Source organism: Equus asinus, chromosome 19 (genome assembly GCF_041296235.1).
Source record: "Equus asinus isolate D_3611 breed Donkey chromosome 19, EquAss-T2T_v2, whole genome shotgun sequence".
NCBI classification, from domain to species: domain Eukaryota; kingdom Metazoa; phylum Chordata; class Mammalia; order Perissodactyla; family Equidae; genus Equus; species Equus asinus.
Window position 1 is genome coordinate 4488191 of NC_091808.1, and position 16218 is coordinate 4504408.

At 42.6% G+C, this 16218-nt stretch overlaps 1 protein-coding gene across 11 annotated transcripts in view; it reads left to right on the plus strand.

The window, feature by feature from the left end:
• The first annotated feature begins 563 nt into the window (after positions 1–563).
• COL6A3 (collagen type VI alpha 3 chain) overlaps positions 564–16218 on the plus strand; it is an 84268-nt gene continuing 68613 nt past the window's right edge. For 2 of the 11 annotated variants that reach the window (XM_014842779.3, XM_014842780.3), the window contains exons 1-2: positions 566–691; positions 795–1006. In XM_014842779.3, coding sequence (XP_014698265.3) covers positions 613–691; positions 795–1006 — 291 coding nt within the window. In that variant the 5' untranslated portion in view covers positions 566–612. Of the gene's footprint in view, positions 692–794; positions 1007–1297; positions 1417–16218 lie in introns of those variants that run through there. The other 9 variants (XM_014842778.3, XM_044751164.2, XM_014842783.3 and 6 more) reach the window with 9 other exon arrangements.

Sequence of the window (16218 nt, forward strand, 5' to 3'; positions counted from 1 at the left end):
AAAAGCGAATATATTTATTTAAAAGGCCTTGGGCTGGAGATGTTCGCGGTCAAAGAGATAATGTATATCACAGTGCCGTGAAACGTGCAAAGCCGTGGAGAAACACAGCTTCCTTCTCAAGAATTTTCTTGAAACTCTGAGCCAGATAACCATACTCATTCCCCTTGTATGTGTCCTAGAATGGGACCATTAGCCTCACAATCAGAATCATTATATGCAGAACCTAAAAAAAAAAGAAATATAATCTCTTTTTCTTGTCTTTACACCAGCAAACGGATCTTTGGCTAGCGGAAATTTGAGGCGATTTTAATGGCTGGTTTTTCTATTTGAAAGGGGAGGTTATTAGGAGAAGTTTCAATTCAGAAACCTCCAGAAGAAATGGAAGGGTGTGGAGAGGGTGGAGAGGGGGAGATCGCATTTCCTGTTTTCCTTTCAGATGGTGTTGGAAAACACTGCAGAAAACCATGGATACCCATGACAAAATTCCAAAATTCATTCTCTTTGCTGCCGGGGGCCCAGCCCTAAAGGTGGCCAGTAGAAGCGGTGGATTTTCTTTTTCCAAGAGTTGGGGTTTGCAGGAGTCCAGCTAAATGCTTGTAGGGTAAAGACAGCATGCAGAGGGTGACATCAGCCTGCAGCGGGGGCCAGAAGCAACAGAGCACAGAGAGTCTGGTTTTCATTTACAGTTTGGGTCAGTCCCGCGGTGGGGAGGGGGAGAGGAGGGGTCTGGAGGAGGGGAGGAGGAGGAGGAGGAGCTGGAGGAAGCCCTGACTGTATCCCTGGACCCATTCCAGATTGGAGCTCAATCCTCCAGCAAAGACGGCTCAGTTCTCCTGGGCTCCAGCCTTCCGCGAGCACCACAAGGGGAGCTTTCGTCCCCCACGCACCGGGTCCCCTCTCCTGCAGAAAGAAAAAGAGACACAGCGAGTGGGAAAAACATGCATCAGGTTCCAACATAATTGGACATAGAAGCCCAGGGACATACACTTCTTCAGGCTTGCTCAGGGTAAGTGCGGTTTCCCCTCTGTTTTCTCCAGTCTGTGGTCAAGAAGGAAATGCTTTCAACCCGGGGATCATTTCTAGGTGGCTCTCACGTTCGCTCCTTTAGAATCAGCTTTCTGTACATGTTTCAGGACTCCGGGAAGATTCAGTTCATTTTCCTTTCTCCGTTTGGGCAACTGGGTTACTTAACTCGGTTAAAGCCACGGACAGGACGGCCCAAGGATGACAGGGGTGCCGTGGTGGGGCGTCACGGGCTTTCTCTGCTCACCCTACGCTGTCCTGACTGCAGCGTTTCTGGGCTCGTGACTTATTGGACGTTGCCTCCTCCTTCTCAAACGCGGTTGGAATCTGCTTTGTTAGCAGAAGTGTCTCTTCGGAGGATTCTGAGAGCTACCTGTTGAGCGGCTGCTTGGGGTGAGTCTCCGCGCTCTCCCAGGTCAGCCTGGGCCTCACGTGGGCAGGGGCTGGTGGAGCACATCTGTTGCCTTCTGGGGATTGGGTGACTTTGGTCCCCAGGCTCAGGGCCAAGTCAAGAGTTGCTCAGCCATGACCATCAGGGTTTCATCTTTTCAAGACCCTGAAGTCCCTGCTGAAGTCTTTGTCCTCTGGGGTTGCTTAGAGGAGCTGAGGAGTCAGAGGTGGCAAAGAAAGTTGGTGTCTGGGCAGCAGGCCCAGTGGATAAGGCAGGGCTCCTGGGGCCACGGGCTGGCCTGTATTGCCCAGATGTGGCGGGGGTGCCAAGCTGGGAGGCCCAAGGCCTGTTCCCTGGCCAGGAGGGTGGGGCTTGGGTCCTCTCTCGCCCAGGATGGAAAGTACTCCCTGACAGTTGCCAGCCTGCTTTGGGGACCTGTTTCAAGGGACTACTGTGTTAGAAAATGGACTGGGGTTGAAGCAGGATGGGGTCATCGGGAGGGCCCTGTGGGGCATTGGGGAGTATGAAAGAAAAATAAGCATTTCACAGCAAGCCCAGGGAACTTACTGGCCTGGACCCCAAGAACAAACTGCTCTTAGCCTATGGGAGTGTCCTGTGCCCAGTGGGAACATGGGGGTGTTGACCCACGCCAGCCAGCTTTTCTCCCTACGCACGGTTCTCTCCACATGAGCACTGTAGGATCTTAGAGCCGCGAGGGTGCTCAGAGCTCCTGTGGATAGATCATTCTTAGCCTGGGGTCCCACAGCTTCCCAGGGGACCCATTCTTAGCCCTCAAAACACTGAGCAGAAATGGCTTTGAAATCAAGTGTTCTTTGTCCTAACCAAAATCATATTGAAGACTAGCTGGCTGTTGGACATGACTGGAACTTCTGAGTTCCTTGCTGGGCTAAAGATAAGGGAAATGATGTTTGGTTGGAAGCCGCTCAGGCACAGTTCCTGGGTTTTCAAGATGAAGCATCCAGGGCTCTGAGATGCGAAATTACTTGCCAAGGCCACAGAACTAGTAGGTGGCTGAGATGGCAGGTAAATCTTTACCACCGCAGGAAAGCGGACGACGGAGCAGTGGAAGACCCCAAACTAACTGACATCTAGATTTGGAATGTGCTATTTGATTCATTCTTCCAAAGGATATTGTCGTCCTGTCACATTCTATTAAAAGTAATGGGAAAATTGGTTTATGCTCCCTAAGAGTCTATCCACTAAATGGGGAAAGAAGTGCGGGACAGGTGAGCCGGTCCTCAGGGACAGACCCTGGCTCTGCGACGAGAGCACCTGAGCAGCCTTCCCTCCTCGGGGCACCTCTGGGGATGGGGGCTCAGGGGATGGAGGCCTGCATCTTGCTTCACTCTTGTGCGGGCTCGTTACGAGGGTGAAGGCATGGGGGTGGGGAGGTGAGGGGCTTTGCAGAAATTCAAGATATAGGAATGGTCACGTGGTCTTGATACCTTCTTTGATGAGTCAAGTATTTTTGGTTCCCACAAGATTTATTTTTCTCTTACCTCGCTCACGGCAGTGAGAAAACCATGAAGACCTTTGTTGGAGATGAGGACTTGGGAAAGTGTTCCACAGCAGGGTGGTGGAGTGCGGCCTCCTGCCTCTCTCCTGTGGCAGAGGGGAGGGCGTGGCCACTGCACTGTCCTGGGAAGTGGCCGGGGAAGCCTCTAGAACATTAGTCCTTGGCCCTGGCTCTTTTCCTACTTGGGAGAGTACGTGCTCCACCTCAACATGCTTGTGGTCCTCAGGTGATGGGGTATGTGATGCATGTCCAAACCTGGGCTTTTAAGATACAAGATAAGCATCTTTCTGAACAGGAATTGTCTTCATTTCTGCACCTCCCTTTGTTACGGTAGGATTCACTACATCTCGTTCTGACATCGAAAGTGCTTTCGTGGTCTCAGAGCTTAGGATTTAATACATCACTGATAATAAGTAAGCTGATGAGCCATGATGGATTTGTTTCTTAGGTGAGGCTCCTCCCCGCCCCCACCTTAGTTTTGGGTTGGCAGGGTCCAGAGGCTTCAAGCCAGCTTGAGATTAGCCCTCCCACCCCTTTGAAAGTTGGTAGAGTTTATGCCCTGAGGCTCCCTTTGTCTGCTTGCTGGGAGCATTTAGACCACAGGATCAGGCACAGTCTTTCTCACCACCCGCCTTTAGGTGAAGTTCCACATTTAAGATTTAAAATTCACCGGCAGGTCCCGAATCCTGCCGCATGAAGCTTTCTTGCAGGCATGCTAACAGCTTTAGCCAAAACTTTTGCTTGAGACTTAGTTTTGTCGCTGTTTTTGTTGGGGATTTGCTGTCTCTTTGGGGGTGAATCCCAGGCAGTTCTCCCCCAGCGACCTCCAGGAGCAAAGCTTTCAAGGGGCCTGAGCAAAGAACACACCACGGCTGCATAGACAGTTGAGGATCCGAGGAGCGACCTGACATTTAAAAAAGTCCTATTAGTAGCTCTAGCTAAGGAAATGAAAGCTCAAAGGATTCAAATTTTAAAGCAGGGGAGCTTCAAAAATCTCCTGCTAATTCAGAGGCTCGTGAACTAGACAAGGATTGTTGCCTTCATCCCCGCGTTTCTAGAGATGGTTTTTCTCTTTTCGTTGTAAAATTCTGGGAGGTGATCCTACCCTTTAAAGAAACGCTGCTCGTCCCCTCCCAACCATGGATAATGACTGTCTCAAGTTCAGGGGGCGCACATGGCGTCCTGGTTTACAGAGAGGGGTTCTCTTCAGGAATTCATTATGTTAACTTTTGAAAACATAATTTGAATTCCCTCTGGTCTCCTAGGTCTATTTTGGGAAGGAGATGAAATTTTGGGTTAACATGTTCATCCTGATAGTATAGCCTTTTCTGAAAAGGCAGCCCGTTTTCCTTCCTCTAGAGGGCAGTGTCTCCCTCTGAGCTCCGGAAAAATCTCAAAGTGGTTTCTGGGGTGTTTCTCAGGGTGTGGTTTAGGGTTCATAGGCGGTTGGTTGATGGACATCCCAGCGGAGCTCCTGGGGAACTTTAGGACTGACCTGGAGACTGTTTCAATACATCAAAAAACTATGACTGCTTCTAATACTTGAAGTAGATGTAAATTTAGAGTTTTATTTTTTTTTCCATGCTCAGGTATGAATGTACTGAGGCGAAATTATGCCTTGAAATGAGGTGAAATTATGCCTTGAAGTGAAGCATTCTGTGCTCTAAAATAATCGCATTACAAGGGCATTAAGCAAATTAGAACTTTTAAAGGAAAGATTATGCCCATCTCTAATAAGAAAAGTTTAAATTAACATGTAATTAATCTGGGGTTTCGAACCAAAGCAAGTTTGCACGTCCATACCACACTGTATCTGTGTAGAATTTTGGAATTTCAGAACTGGAATGGACGTGACAACGAACTGATCCAGAACTCCCAGACTTTTCATTACCTGCCCTTGGCTGTTTTCTCCTAATAGGCAACTTGTTTGAACATATTTTTAAAAATCCACACAAACTATAACTATGAATGTCCCATTTTAGATATGTGTTAGTAAAAAATTAAAAAAAAATCCCACTGTTAGGATCCTGAGTTACAGAATTCCAGCTGAGAGCAAAGAAACCTGACCATCTGCTTCATCTGGGAGTTGTCCTATTTATTTAAGCTTAATAAGCCCCATTGCGCTCCATGGCATGGCGCTTTGGGGCCTTGGGAGGGGACAAAAATGACTAAGACATAGCCTCTGCCCCCTGGTTGGCAAATATGTGACTTCCATTTGGCTATTTGAAATACCAAAAAATTACTGCCTTAGTGGATGCCTTCTCCACACCCTTTACACTTCGGATGGAGGAGGAGGGCCCAGAGAGGGGAATTACTGGTCTGAGGTCGCAGTGCTAGTGGGAGAAGAAAAACCAAGATTTCCTGGGCTCTTCCCCACATGTCAAGACGTTCCCACAGGCAGATATGCGGGACCTGGTATATGGAGAGCGCACAGTCTTTAAGAGTGCATTGTAGAGGGTCAGGTGAAGAAAGCACTTCTTTTCATTGACGGGTCTTCTATGGAGTAGCGTAGTTTAAGTTTATTTAGCAGATAGGTAATTGTTGTTAAAAAAAAATCTGCAAAAAACAAGGAGAGAAGCAAAATAAGGCAAATACAAGAACTTCTGCCAAACCCTCTCCCGAAGGCAGACTGTTCATCCTTTGTAGGGGGCTGGCCACGTTCAGCATAGCGTAATCCTGCTGTTCTCCTGAATTTTAGGAGGAACTACAGAGAAACATTTGTGGGTTTGGAGTGGCCAGGGGAAAGCACACTGGGAAATATTTCTGTAAAATCTCCCTGATTTGTGCTATACATTCAGCTTTCATGGACCCGGGGCATGGAGAATTGGCCACTGGAAGAAAGAACTCGTGGTTGGCTTAATTTCAAAATCAAAAATTGAACAGCAGCTGGAGATGACTCAGGTCTCGGGGGAAGCCATTCCAGGAAACTGGGTTTTCTCTTCTGGAATGTTCATTAGTTGTTTCAGCAGCCCAGTGTCGGTACCTGGAGCTGGAACCAGCTCAGCTAAGCCTACAGATTGCCCTGACCCCACCGGGCGACTCTGTTTCTCATGGGGGCAGCAGGAAACCCACCACTGGTCAGATCCTTGGATAACACATGGAAGAAAGTCACAGGCCCACTGCCTGTTAAATTATCAGGCAATTAGTCTTATTTTACGCATAAAATAAGTCAGGCTGGGAGAGATTAACTGACCATTACTGGTAGAGACAGTAACGAAGTAGAATTGTTCCAGGCTGTTACACTAAATTCAATGTTGATGATATTTTATCAGATGTCTCAACTTAATTTTTTAAAAAGTCTCTATTTAAAAAAATTTTCTCTTCTAGACTTGATCAGGAATCAAACTAGAAAACAAACAAATGTTTAATTTTTCCTTGCAATATGAGAACATTTTAGCTGCTTTGTCTGAGTAAGTCAGCAATGGAACACCGTGGTTCGGGAGAGGTGGTAGCCCCAAAGACCGTGGCCAGGAAAGAAAGCAAAGAGGACAGAGTATGCCAAGGACCAACCTGGGGCCAACAGCGCGATGTGTCATGGGGCTGGAATGGAATGGGTGTTTGTGCAATTTCTTTTGAAGCATTTTCTAAGGCACTCTCTTCCTTCACGTTAAATCTGAACTAGTCCCTGCCTGATGTTCGCAATTAGCAGTATAAATGGAGAAAAAGCCTTGTCTGCCTGCTTTATACTTAAGAGGGTCAAATGTTTTTTACATTTGTATGGTGGTGTCTAGTTTTCCAACTAGAGCAGTTATGGAACTTTCTGCTTCATGATTATTGTTTTGGACCCTAAGAATATGCCTTTAAATAAATTTCCAAGTATCTGGGCAGTGAATTTGGAGGTTCCTCAAGTTGCCTTTATGGAGGAAGGAGGCCAGCTCCCAACAGTGCTCAGCACGTCTTCGCACGTGACCTGATTCAAGGAGGAGGCTGCATGCGAGGGGACACCCCAACCGTCCCTTTCTGTATTGATCTTTTCGAATCATGAGCTACTGAAAGGGAATTTGTTTTACTTGATTTTAGTAGGAAGAGAGAAGACCTTGGGTCAGCTACTCAGTGTCAAACAAGGATGCCAGCAGAGAGTGAGGCCAAGTCAACACAGACCATCAGAGGAGTTAAAATTTTGCTATCACAGGAAACATGTTCAGGGCGGAGGTCAAACAGATAATTGTTTACAGATACGTATGCATGGATGATGTTTTCTTCCCTAGTGCGTTTTCATAGAGTGGAAATGCGAGATTTAATTTGTCAAGTAAAAGTAAAACACCAGCTTCCCGTGTATTTCTTTGGAGGGATTTTCTTAGGGTTGTTCCAAATCATTTGCTTGTGAGGGTTCCCCTGAAGCTCTTTCAGACAGCCGTATGTGTAAAATTCCATTCTCCTCTTTCCTTGACCAGAGGACTTCATAAACCCTCTCTGAGCTTCCTCTCTGGACACAAGAACGGGGACTCCTTTCCCAGGATTCAAGCAACAAAGGGGAGAAGAGAAAGAAACAGAGAAGGAACTAGGGCAGCAGCGAGCTCGAGACCCCTGAGGTTTACTGAAATGGGACTTTTCATTCCACAGAGTCCCAGCTCTCCCCACGTGGTCCTCCGCCGTTCTTGCAGCTCCCATTTCGAACGGGACAGTGAAGAGTTAACTGAAAACCTCGAACTTGATAGGAGAACCAGCCTGATTTTAAAAGGCACTGCTAGGAGAAGACCAAATAAATAGCTTCAAAATGGGAGCTCTGGATGCATTTAAGCCTTTGTTTTAAAATGATTTCCTTGTGTGCATGTGTGTGTCTCTTTCTTAAAAAAGATTTCCAGACGTGGAAAATGAAAAAGCTTTTGAGTAGACTTATTGAAAACTAATTTCACAGAATTGCAGAATCTCTTGGGAAAGTCTTCGGACTACGACTGAATACAATTTGAAGTCCAAGGGCCATGTAAAGCCACCTTTATGCAAAGAGGTATCTTTTTAAGTTTCAAGTGGACAGCTACTAAAAGGAAAAAGGCACCTTTTTAGAATGAGGCAGAATAAAAAACAGAAATTCCTAATACCAAATAGAAAGATAGGAATGAAAGTTTCGTGAGGGTCTGTTACTGAGTCTGTTGCCTTCAGGGCACAGAGGCTGCGACACAAAGCAGCAGCCCACCCCACCCCACCCAAGATTCTCAAGAAGGCAGTGCTGACATTTTTTTCATATTTGAAAGGACAGCAGCAGACAAATGGATTCTGTTGACACAGAGTCTGTGGTTTGTCACCACCAAATAAGTCTATTTTTTTCCCCAAAAAACATGGGGAGTTTCCTTGAGATCTGGGCCAAATCCGGTTCAGAATCCTGGGGTTCTTCCTCTGGGCTTTGGAAATACAGACTTTTGTTAGTGCCCTGGTTAGTATTCTGGTTCAGTCTTGTTTTATCTAAGTGGCCTTGGGCAAATCACTTGGCCTCACCTGGTTTCAGTTTCCCAGTCATAAAATGGAGGGAAAAGCAGCCATTGGGTTGTTGGGTGGAGGGTATGAAATCTACCTCCGAGATAGGAGCCCAGTAAATATCATTTGTGCTCTCTCATTTCTCTTTCCTTAGGGAGGGAGGAAGAGAGGGTTGGTTGGAGGGTGATGACGGGTGTTGTCGCCTCCTTCCCCCTTATTAAAATGGGTGAGCAGGGTGACCATTTGGGGCGACGATGTTTGACATCTTTTGATAATCGAAATGAAAAAATTCTCCAAGATTCGCTGCCAGGAACTTCAGTTTTAAAAATTGGGATTCCAAGGCAGGATAAACAATAGAACAGATTTAATCACAAACAAAAACATTAACAAATATTCAACAGCTGGGCTAGGGATCTTTGGGCCACATGACTGGCTCCTAAGCCTGATGGCAGGAAAAGTGTGTGGAGCTGAAGACGTTTTTCCCGCCTGGGAATTCAGCTCCACTAAACCACGTGTGTTCATTAGTCATCAGTGGAGCCTGGAGAACTCATTATTCCACAGGCATCATCTCCTGTCCTTCCTTTACAGAGCTGGAAGACCTCCTCTCCTCTCCCCCGCCCCCATCCCTTCTCCTCTCCTCCCCTTCCTCCTCCTCTCCACACTTTCTTGATAGATTTTGGAAAAGATAACTCCTGTTCACTTTATATTTGTTTGATCACTTTATGTCCCAATGGGAAGCACTTCGTTTAGCGAGTTACTTTTTAAAAGATGAATATCTTTAAATGTCATCTTTTTCAAAGATGATTATCTTGGAAATAAAAATCTTGACGTGATTTTCAACCAACTTAAAATTCATTTTCTCTCTAGAGAATAGTTGAAGCAAGTCATGGCTCAGAAAAACATTACAGATTTCATCCTATTATGATTTAGATTTTATTGAGCTCTATCAAAGACTAGAAAATTACTTTGGAATTTCTCCGTACAGAGTCCATTCCATGTTTAATATATGACAGAAGTGGTGGATCCGATGCTGTGTGAGATATAGGGATGGTTAAAAACCCTTAGCAAAAACTGCTCAATGTACAATTCACCCACATTCTCTGTCAAGGTTCTCTGCGGAGGCATCTCCAGCTCTTCCCATCCCACCCTCAGCAGTGGTCAGACAGGTCTCACATCATGTCCCATGTTTTTCCACATGGATTACATAGTCCAATGCTTTGCGGTGAGCTTCTGTAATATTCTGTTCTAATTCTCAAACAGAAATACCGCTTAAAATCCTGCATAGATCAAATATTTAAAACAATTGAACTGGATCCCCCAGAAGATTTGCATTAAAACTTTTTGATTGAAGCAGTGGTTCTTAAACTTTTTTGGGCCATTTACATGTACACAGATGCCTTTTAGAATCACATATGGGAACATGGATCCTATCCCCAGAAAAATCCACATACACAGATACAAGTTTGGACACATTTTTGTGAGGTTCACAGATCCTTTGAAATCTTTGGATCCCATATTAAAAGATTATTCTCAACCAATTATAACATTTCAGATTTGGAAAGGACAGCCTAGAATTCTGGAAAAAATCCAGCAAATTTAAATAACGTGGACAATTTTCCCATCAAGTAGTTTTCTAGTAGGATGCTTATTGCTGATAAAAAACGTTCTATGTTTAATTTCATTTTCTTATTTTTAAAATTTTATTTATTTATTTATTTATTTTGGTAAGGAAGATTGGTACTAAGCTAACATCTGTGCCAATCTTCCTCTATTTCATATGTGGGACACTGCCACAGCATGGCTTGATGAGCAGTGTGTAGGTCTGCACCTGGGATCCGAACCCATGAACCTTGGCCTGTGGAAGCAGAGAGCATGAACTTAATCGCTATGCCACCAGGCCGGCATTCGATGTTTAATTTTAATAGTAAGAATCGAGAATAGCACATGTACAATGTACTTTTGCATTGTTCTAAGGTGTATATCACCAGTTAACGGAGAATACACACACAAAAATCACAGACATTGCAATTGATTTTGTTTGTTTTAAAGAAAAACTCAGGAATAGATCTAGCCAAGTGTGAGGGAGGAAGGTATGGCTGGATGGAAAGATCTGGAAGATTACCAGGGTAGACCATGGGCTTGAGGGATTTCTAGAGAGCAAATGGGAGAATGCTGGGGTTATGGGTGTGGGAGGTCATCCTCAGTGGAGAAAGTAGACCAACCAGCCAACCAGTGGGTTTCTACCCTGCCTGTGGAGTGCCCCAGACACTGACCAGGACTTGACTAGGATTGAGGACAATGTGGAGCCAAAGTCGTGAGTGTTGGAGGCTGCTTTTCTGTATTATGTAGATCTGTGTCTAACACGCATTGACCATTTCAAGCCAAGAAGATTGGACTGTGCTTTTGGAATGTTGCCATTATCATCACTAGCAACTACTCCATTGCAGCAAGAAATACGTCCTCTTGATGACTTGGCTCCTGATCACCATCAGGACAGCATTTCCTTCTCACTGTTGATGCATTTCCAAGAGAAAGTTGTATTGACAGGTGGTTCTGTTTTAGCTGCTGAGATTGTGTCTTCTAGCTCTCAGAATTTGAATCATGGGGTAAATTTTTTCATCATAGGTGATACTTTTTGTTGACTTTCCTTGGAAATCTGAAGCCACAGTGGGTCTTGGAATCTTTTCTCTAGTTTATGGTTTTATTTTTCTCTAGCCCACTAATTTATGGCAGGCCAACCTAGGGCCCACCTCTGCCCTGCTCTTCCTCACAGCTGGGCTGCAGGATTTGGACTCCAGCTCCTCCTTCTGCACCTGAGCTTAAGCAGGAAGTGTTTAACAGTAGAGCCATGGGACTGAGCTGCAGGTTTTCTTTGTGTCCATTTTACCCATGTCCTTGTGTGGTGGCCTCAATAATGAGCTGCTCCTTTGTTCTCCTTGGCCCTCCACGCCATCTTGCTAAGTAGTCTATCTGGATACTAGTCCCCTGCCTCATTCATGACAAATCCACATCTCTGATTAGCCAGACAGACTTTCTTCTGCTATCAATCTCTAGATGGAAGGTTGAGAATATTAGACCACTAGAACATTGGCTTTATTAGCAATATGGGGAAAACGGAATTCCTACATTGTACAATGGGCAACCATGAATAAAATCCCCAGGCCCTTGGGGCATCTATGGGAAGCAAGATCAAGTGAGTACAAAAGCTTAGTCTTTAGGTGGAGTCGATTTCACGGCTCAGATGATCCTAGTTAGGGCAGAGGTAACTTTTGACCAGATCTTAATGTTTACCTCAGATTCTTTTTCACTTTCATGAAACTCAAGTCTTCTTCCCCAAACCTTGACATTTTGCTGCCATATACTTCCTTTCTCTTTCCTTTCCAAATATTACTTAGGAGAAAGGACAAATGTTGTGCTATTTAATTTTAGGGGCACATACACATGCTTTAAGAAGATGGTTAGTTGTGTTGTTTTCCCATTTTAGCTCTTAAATGCTATTAAACCCCAAAAAAGAGATGCCACATTTATATCATTCCTGTTAAATCAATGGCTGCATTTTAGGGGTACATAGTTACCCATACTTTAAAAACCACAGGTGACTTTTCCTCTCTCTCTCTTTTTTTTTTTACTGTGGTAAAACACATATAACATACAATTTACCATCTTAGCCATTTTTAAGTGAACAGCACTGTAGTGTTAATTATATACAACTTGAGCGCAACACATCTCTAGAACTTTTTCATCTTGGAAAACTGAAGCTCTCTACCCATTGAGCAACAGTCCCCCGTTTCTTCCTCTCCCTGCCCCCTGGCAACCACCATCCCATTTCTAATAGTTTGGCTATTTCAGATCCCTCATAGAAGTGGAATCATGCAGCATGTGTCTTTTGCAACTGGCTTATTTCACTGATCATAATGTCCTCAAAGTTCATCCATGTTGTAGCCTATGAGAGAATTTCCTTCCTTTTTAAGGCTGAATAATATTCCATTGTATGGATACACCACATTTTCTTTATTCATTCATCTACTGATGGACATTTAGGTTGTTTCCACCTCTTAGCTATTGTGAATAATGTTGCGGTAAACTTGGGTGTGTATATATTTCTTTGAAATCTTATTTTCAATTATTTTGGATACATATCCAGAAGTGGGATTGCTGGGTTATATGGTAATTCTATTTTTAACTTTTTGAGGAATATCTATAATGTTTTACTGTTTTCTATAGTGGCTGTACCGTTTTACATTCCCACCAACAGTACACAAGGGTTCTGATTTCTCTGCATCCTCATCAACACTTTTTTTTTTCCCCCGCAGATAGTGGCCATCCTAATGGGTATGGGTTGATATCTCATTGTGGTTTTGATTTGCATTTCTCTGATGATTAGTGATGTTGAGCATCTTTTCATATGCTTATTTCCATTTGCATATCTTCTTTGGAAAAGTGTCTATTCAAATCCTTTACCCATTTATAATCAGATCACTTGTTTCTTTGTTGTTGAGTTGTGGGGGTTGTTTATATATTCTGGTTATTAACCCCTTATCAGATATATAGTTTGTAAATATTTTCTCCCATTTTGTAGGTTGCCTTTTCACTCTGTTGATTGTTTCTTTTGCTGCACAGAAGTTTTTGAGTTTGGTGTAGTCTCATTTCCCTATTCTGGCTTTTGTTGCCTGTGCTTTTGGTGTCATATCCAAGAAATCATTGCCAAGGACAATATCATGAAGTTTTGCCCCTATATTTTCTTTCAGGGGTTTGATAGTTTCAGATCTTATGTTTAGAACTTTAATCCATTTTTAGCGTTTGAGTTAGTTTTTGTAAATACGTCAGGTAAGGGTGCAGCTTCATTCTTTTGCATGTGGATAGAGAGTTTTCCCAGCACCACTTGTTGAAGAGAATATCCTTTCTCCATTATATAGCCTTGGCACTTTTCTCAAAGAACATTTGACCACATATGAGGGTTTATTTCTGAGATCAGTATTTTATTCCATTGTCTACATATCTGTTTGTATTTCAGCACCATACAGTTTTGATTACTATAGCTTTGTAATATGTTTTGAAATCAGGAAATATATGGTCTCCAGCTTTGTTTTTCTTTCTCAAGATTGCTTTGGCTTTTCTGGGTCCTTTGCAATTCCATAAGAATTTAGAATTTTCTCTCTATTTCTGCAAAAAATGCCATTGGAATTTGAATAGGGATTGCATTGAACCTTTAGATTGCTTGTATAGTATGCATATTTTAATAATAGTCTTCCAATCCATGAATATGGGATGTCTTTCCATTTATTTGTGTCTTCTTTAATATCTTTCAGCAGCGTTTTGTAGTTTTCAATGTACAAGTCTTTCACCTCCTTGGTATTTATTCCTAAGTATTTTGCTATTTTTGATGCTATTATAAATACAATTTGTTTTCTTAATTTCCTTTTCAGATTGCCCATTGTTAGTGTAAAGAAATGCAACTGGTTTTTGTGTGTTGATTTTGTATCCTACAACCTTGTCGAAGTTGTTTATTAGTCCTAACATTTTTTTAGTGGAATCTTTAGAGTTTTCTACGTATAGGATTGTGTCATCTCCAAACAGAGATAATCTAACTTCTTTCTTTCTAATTTGTATGCCTTTTATTTTTCTTGCCTAATTGCTCTGTATAGGACTTCCAATGCTATATTGAATAGATATGGCGAGAGAGGACATCCTTGCCTTGTTCCTGATCTTAAAATGAAAGCCTTCAATTTTTTCCCCATTGAGTATGATGTTAGCTGTGAGCTTTTCATATATGGCCTTTATTATGTTGAGGTAATTTCTTTCTATTCCTACTTCTTTAAGTGTTTTTTATCATGAAAGTATATTGAATTTTGTAAAATGCTTTTTTTCTGCATCAATTGACCTGATCATGTGGGTTTTGTCTTTCATTCTGTTAGTGTGGTGTATGACATTGATTGATTTTGTGTGTTGAACTGTCCTTGATTTCCAGGAATAAATCCCACTTGATCATTTACTACCTTTTGAATGTGATGTTAAATTTGGTTTGCTAGTATTTAGTTGAGAATTTTTGCATCAATATTTTTCAGATATATTGGTCTGTAGTTTTCTTTTCTTGTAGTATCTTTGTCTAATTTTGGTATCAGGGTAATGCTGGCCTTATAAAATGAAAGTTTGAAAGTGTTCCCTTTACTTCAATTTTTTGTAAGTGTTTGAGAAGGATTAGTGTTAATTCTTCTTTAAACGTTTACTGAAATTCTCCAGTGAAGCCATCTGGTCTTGGGCATTTTTGGGGGGTTTTTGACTACTGATTCAATCTCCTCACTCATTATAGGTCTATTCAGATTTTTAATTCCTTCATGATTCAGTCTTGGTAAGTTGTATGTTTCTAGAAATTTATCCATTTCTTCTAGGTTATCCAATTTGTTGACGGATTCCTGTTCTCACTTTTTCCAAGTTTCAGGGAGTGTTATTGATGTTCTCAATCTCTCAACAGTGATATATTTTGCAAGTCATTTCACATGCCCAACTTGCTCTCATTTCCCCTTGCCTCTCTCAGGGAAGAGTCAAACCTTTCCTGAGGTGGAGATTATAAAACCAATTCAGAACCATTTGGACTTTTAGGATTATAAGACAGAAAAAAAATCTCATTTGAAAATGTGCCATTTACTTGAAAACCAGAGATAGCTGTTTTTGATTTTCATTCACACTGATGATGGATGTCTTTTCATGTCATAATTCACTACAAGTTCTTATTTTTAACCTCCAACCCCTAACCAGGAGATATAAATGAGGATATAAATAAGGTAACCTAATCTCTGTAGATTAAACATATTTAGGTTTCTTAAACCAAACGGGATTTCCCACATAACTATAGTCTATACTATATCACTTCCAATATAAAATAGTACTTCCTGAAACTGAGTACAAGAAAAAATAACCAATGATATTAATTAGCACCCTGAACGTTTATGTTAATGTCGGGATTGGCTCTGGGCCCTCCCTAGACCCTCTTTGGAGAAAGTTTGATCATCTACATGTTCCAATCGTCTCACTTGGTCACAGGGAGGTGCTGAACCCATCCATCAAAGGCTTTCCACTTGCAGTTAAAGGAGTCCAAGGAAACAGACATCCACAAACCCTCTGGCCTGAGTCAGGTAGAGACCTGGGCAGGTGGCGATGCCTTTAGCTAGTGCTTTAGAGGAACAAGGACTTAACAAAATCAGACATGGGAATGAATAGCTCACTGCTCCTGAAGTGTGCATGTGAATAGCTGTCATTGAAGAAAGACTTCATGAAACATATATTTGGGGAGTTCTGGGTTAAATAAGGTGCGACAGGTTTCTTTGCTTTGTACTCTACTTCTCAAAGCTATTATATGTTAATGTATATTGTAACTCTTCCAGAAGGGACTTGTTATTCAATGCTCCTTAAACTCTGTTGCTCATGGAACCTCCTTGTCTTTCCCTAGAACTTTTCATGGAATGAATGTTCCATGAAATACACTTTGGGACTTGCTACAAAAACCTACCTTGGAAGAGAATGTAAGGAATGGTGGTTAGAATTCACTTAGTATCCATTCTGTGTCTGACCTTTAACAAGCAGACTGCTCCACAGTCCTCACAATTATTATTATTGCTCTGAAGTTATAGATGAAGAAACTGAGGCTGCAAGCAATTAAATGACCTGCCTAAGGTAGGGCTTGGTGGATCCAGGATCCAGGTTTATCTGCCTCCAAGCACCTTGTCTTTCCCCAACATAACTAGCTCCTCATTTGATTTCTAAAAAGCCCCAAATTCAGGCTATTGAGCTTGATTGATAAGTCATCACGGAGTATAAAAAATGTTTTTCTTCATATCCTTTCCTCTTATTAGCCTTC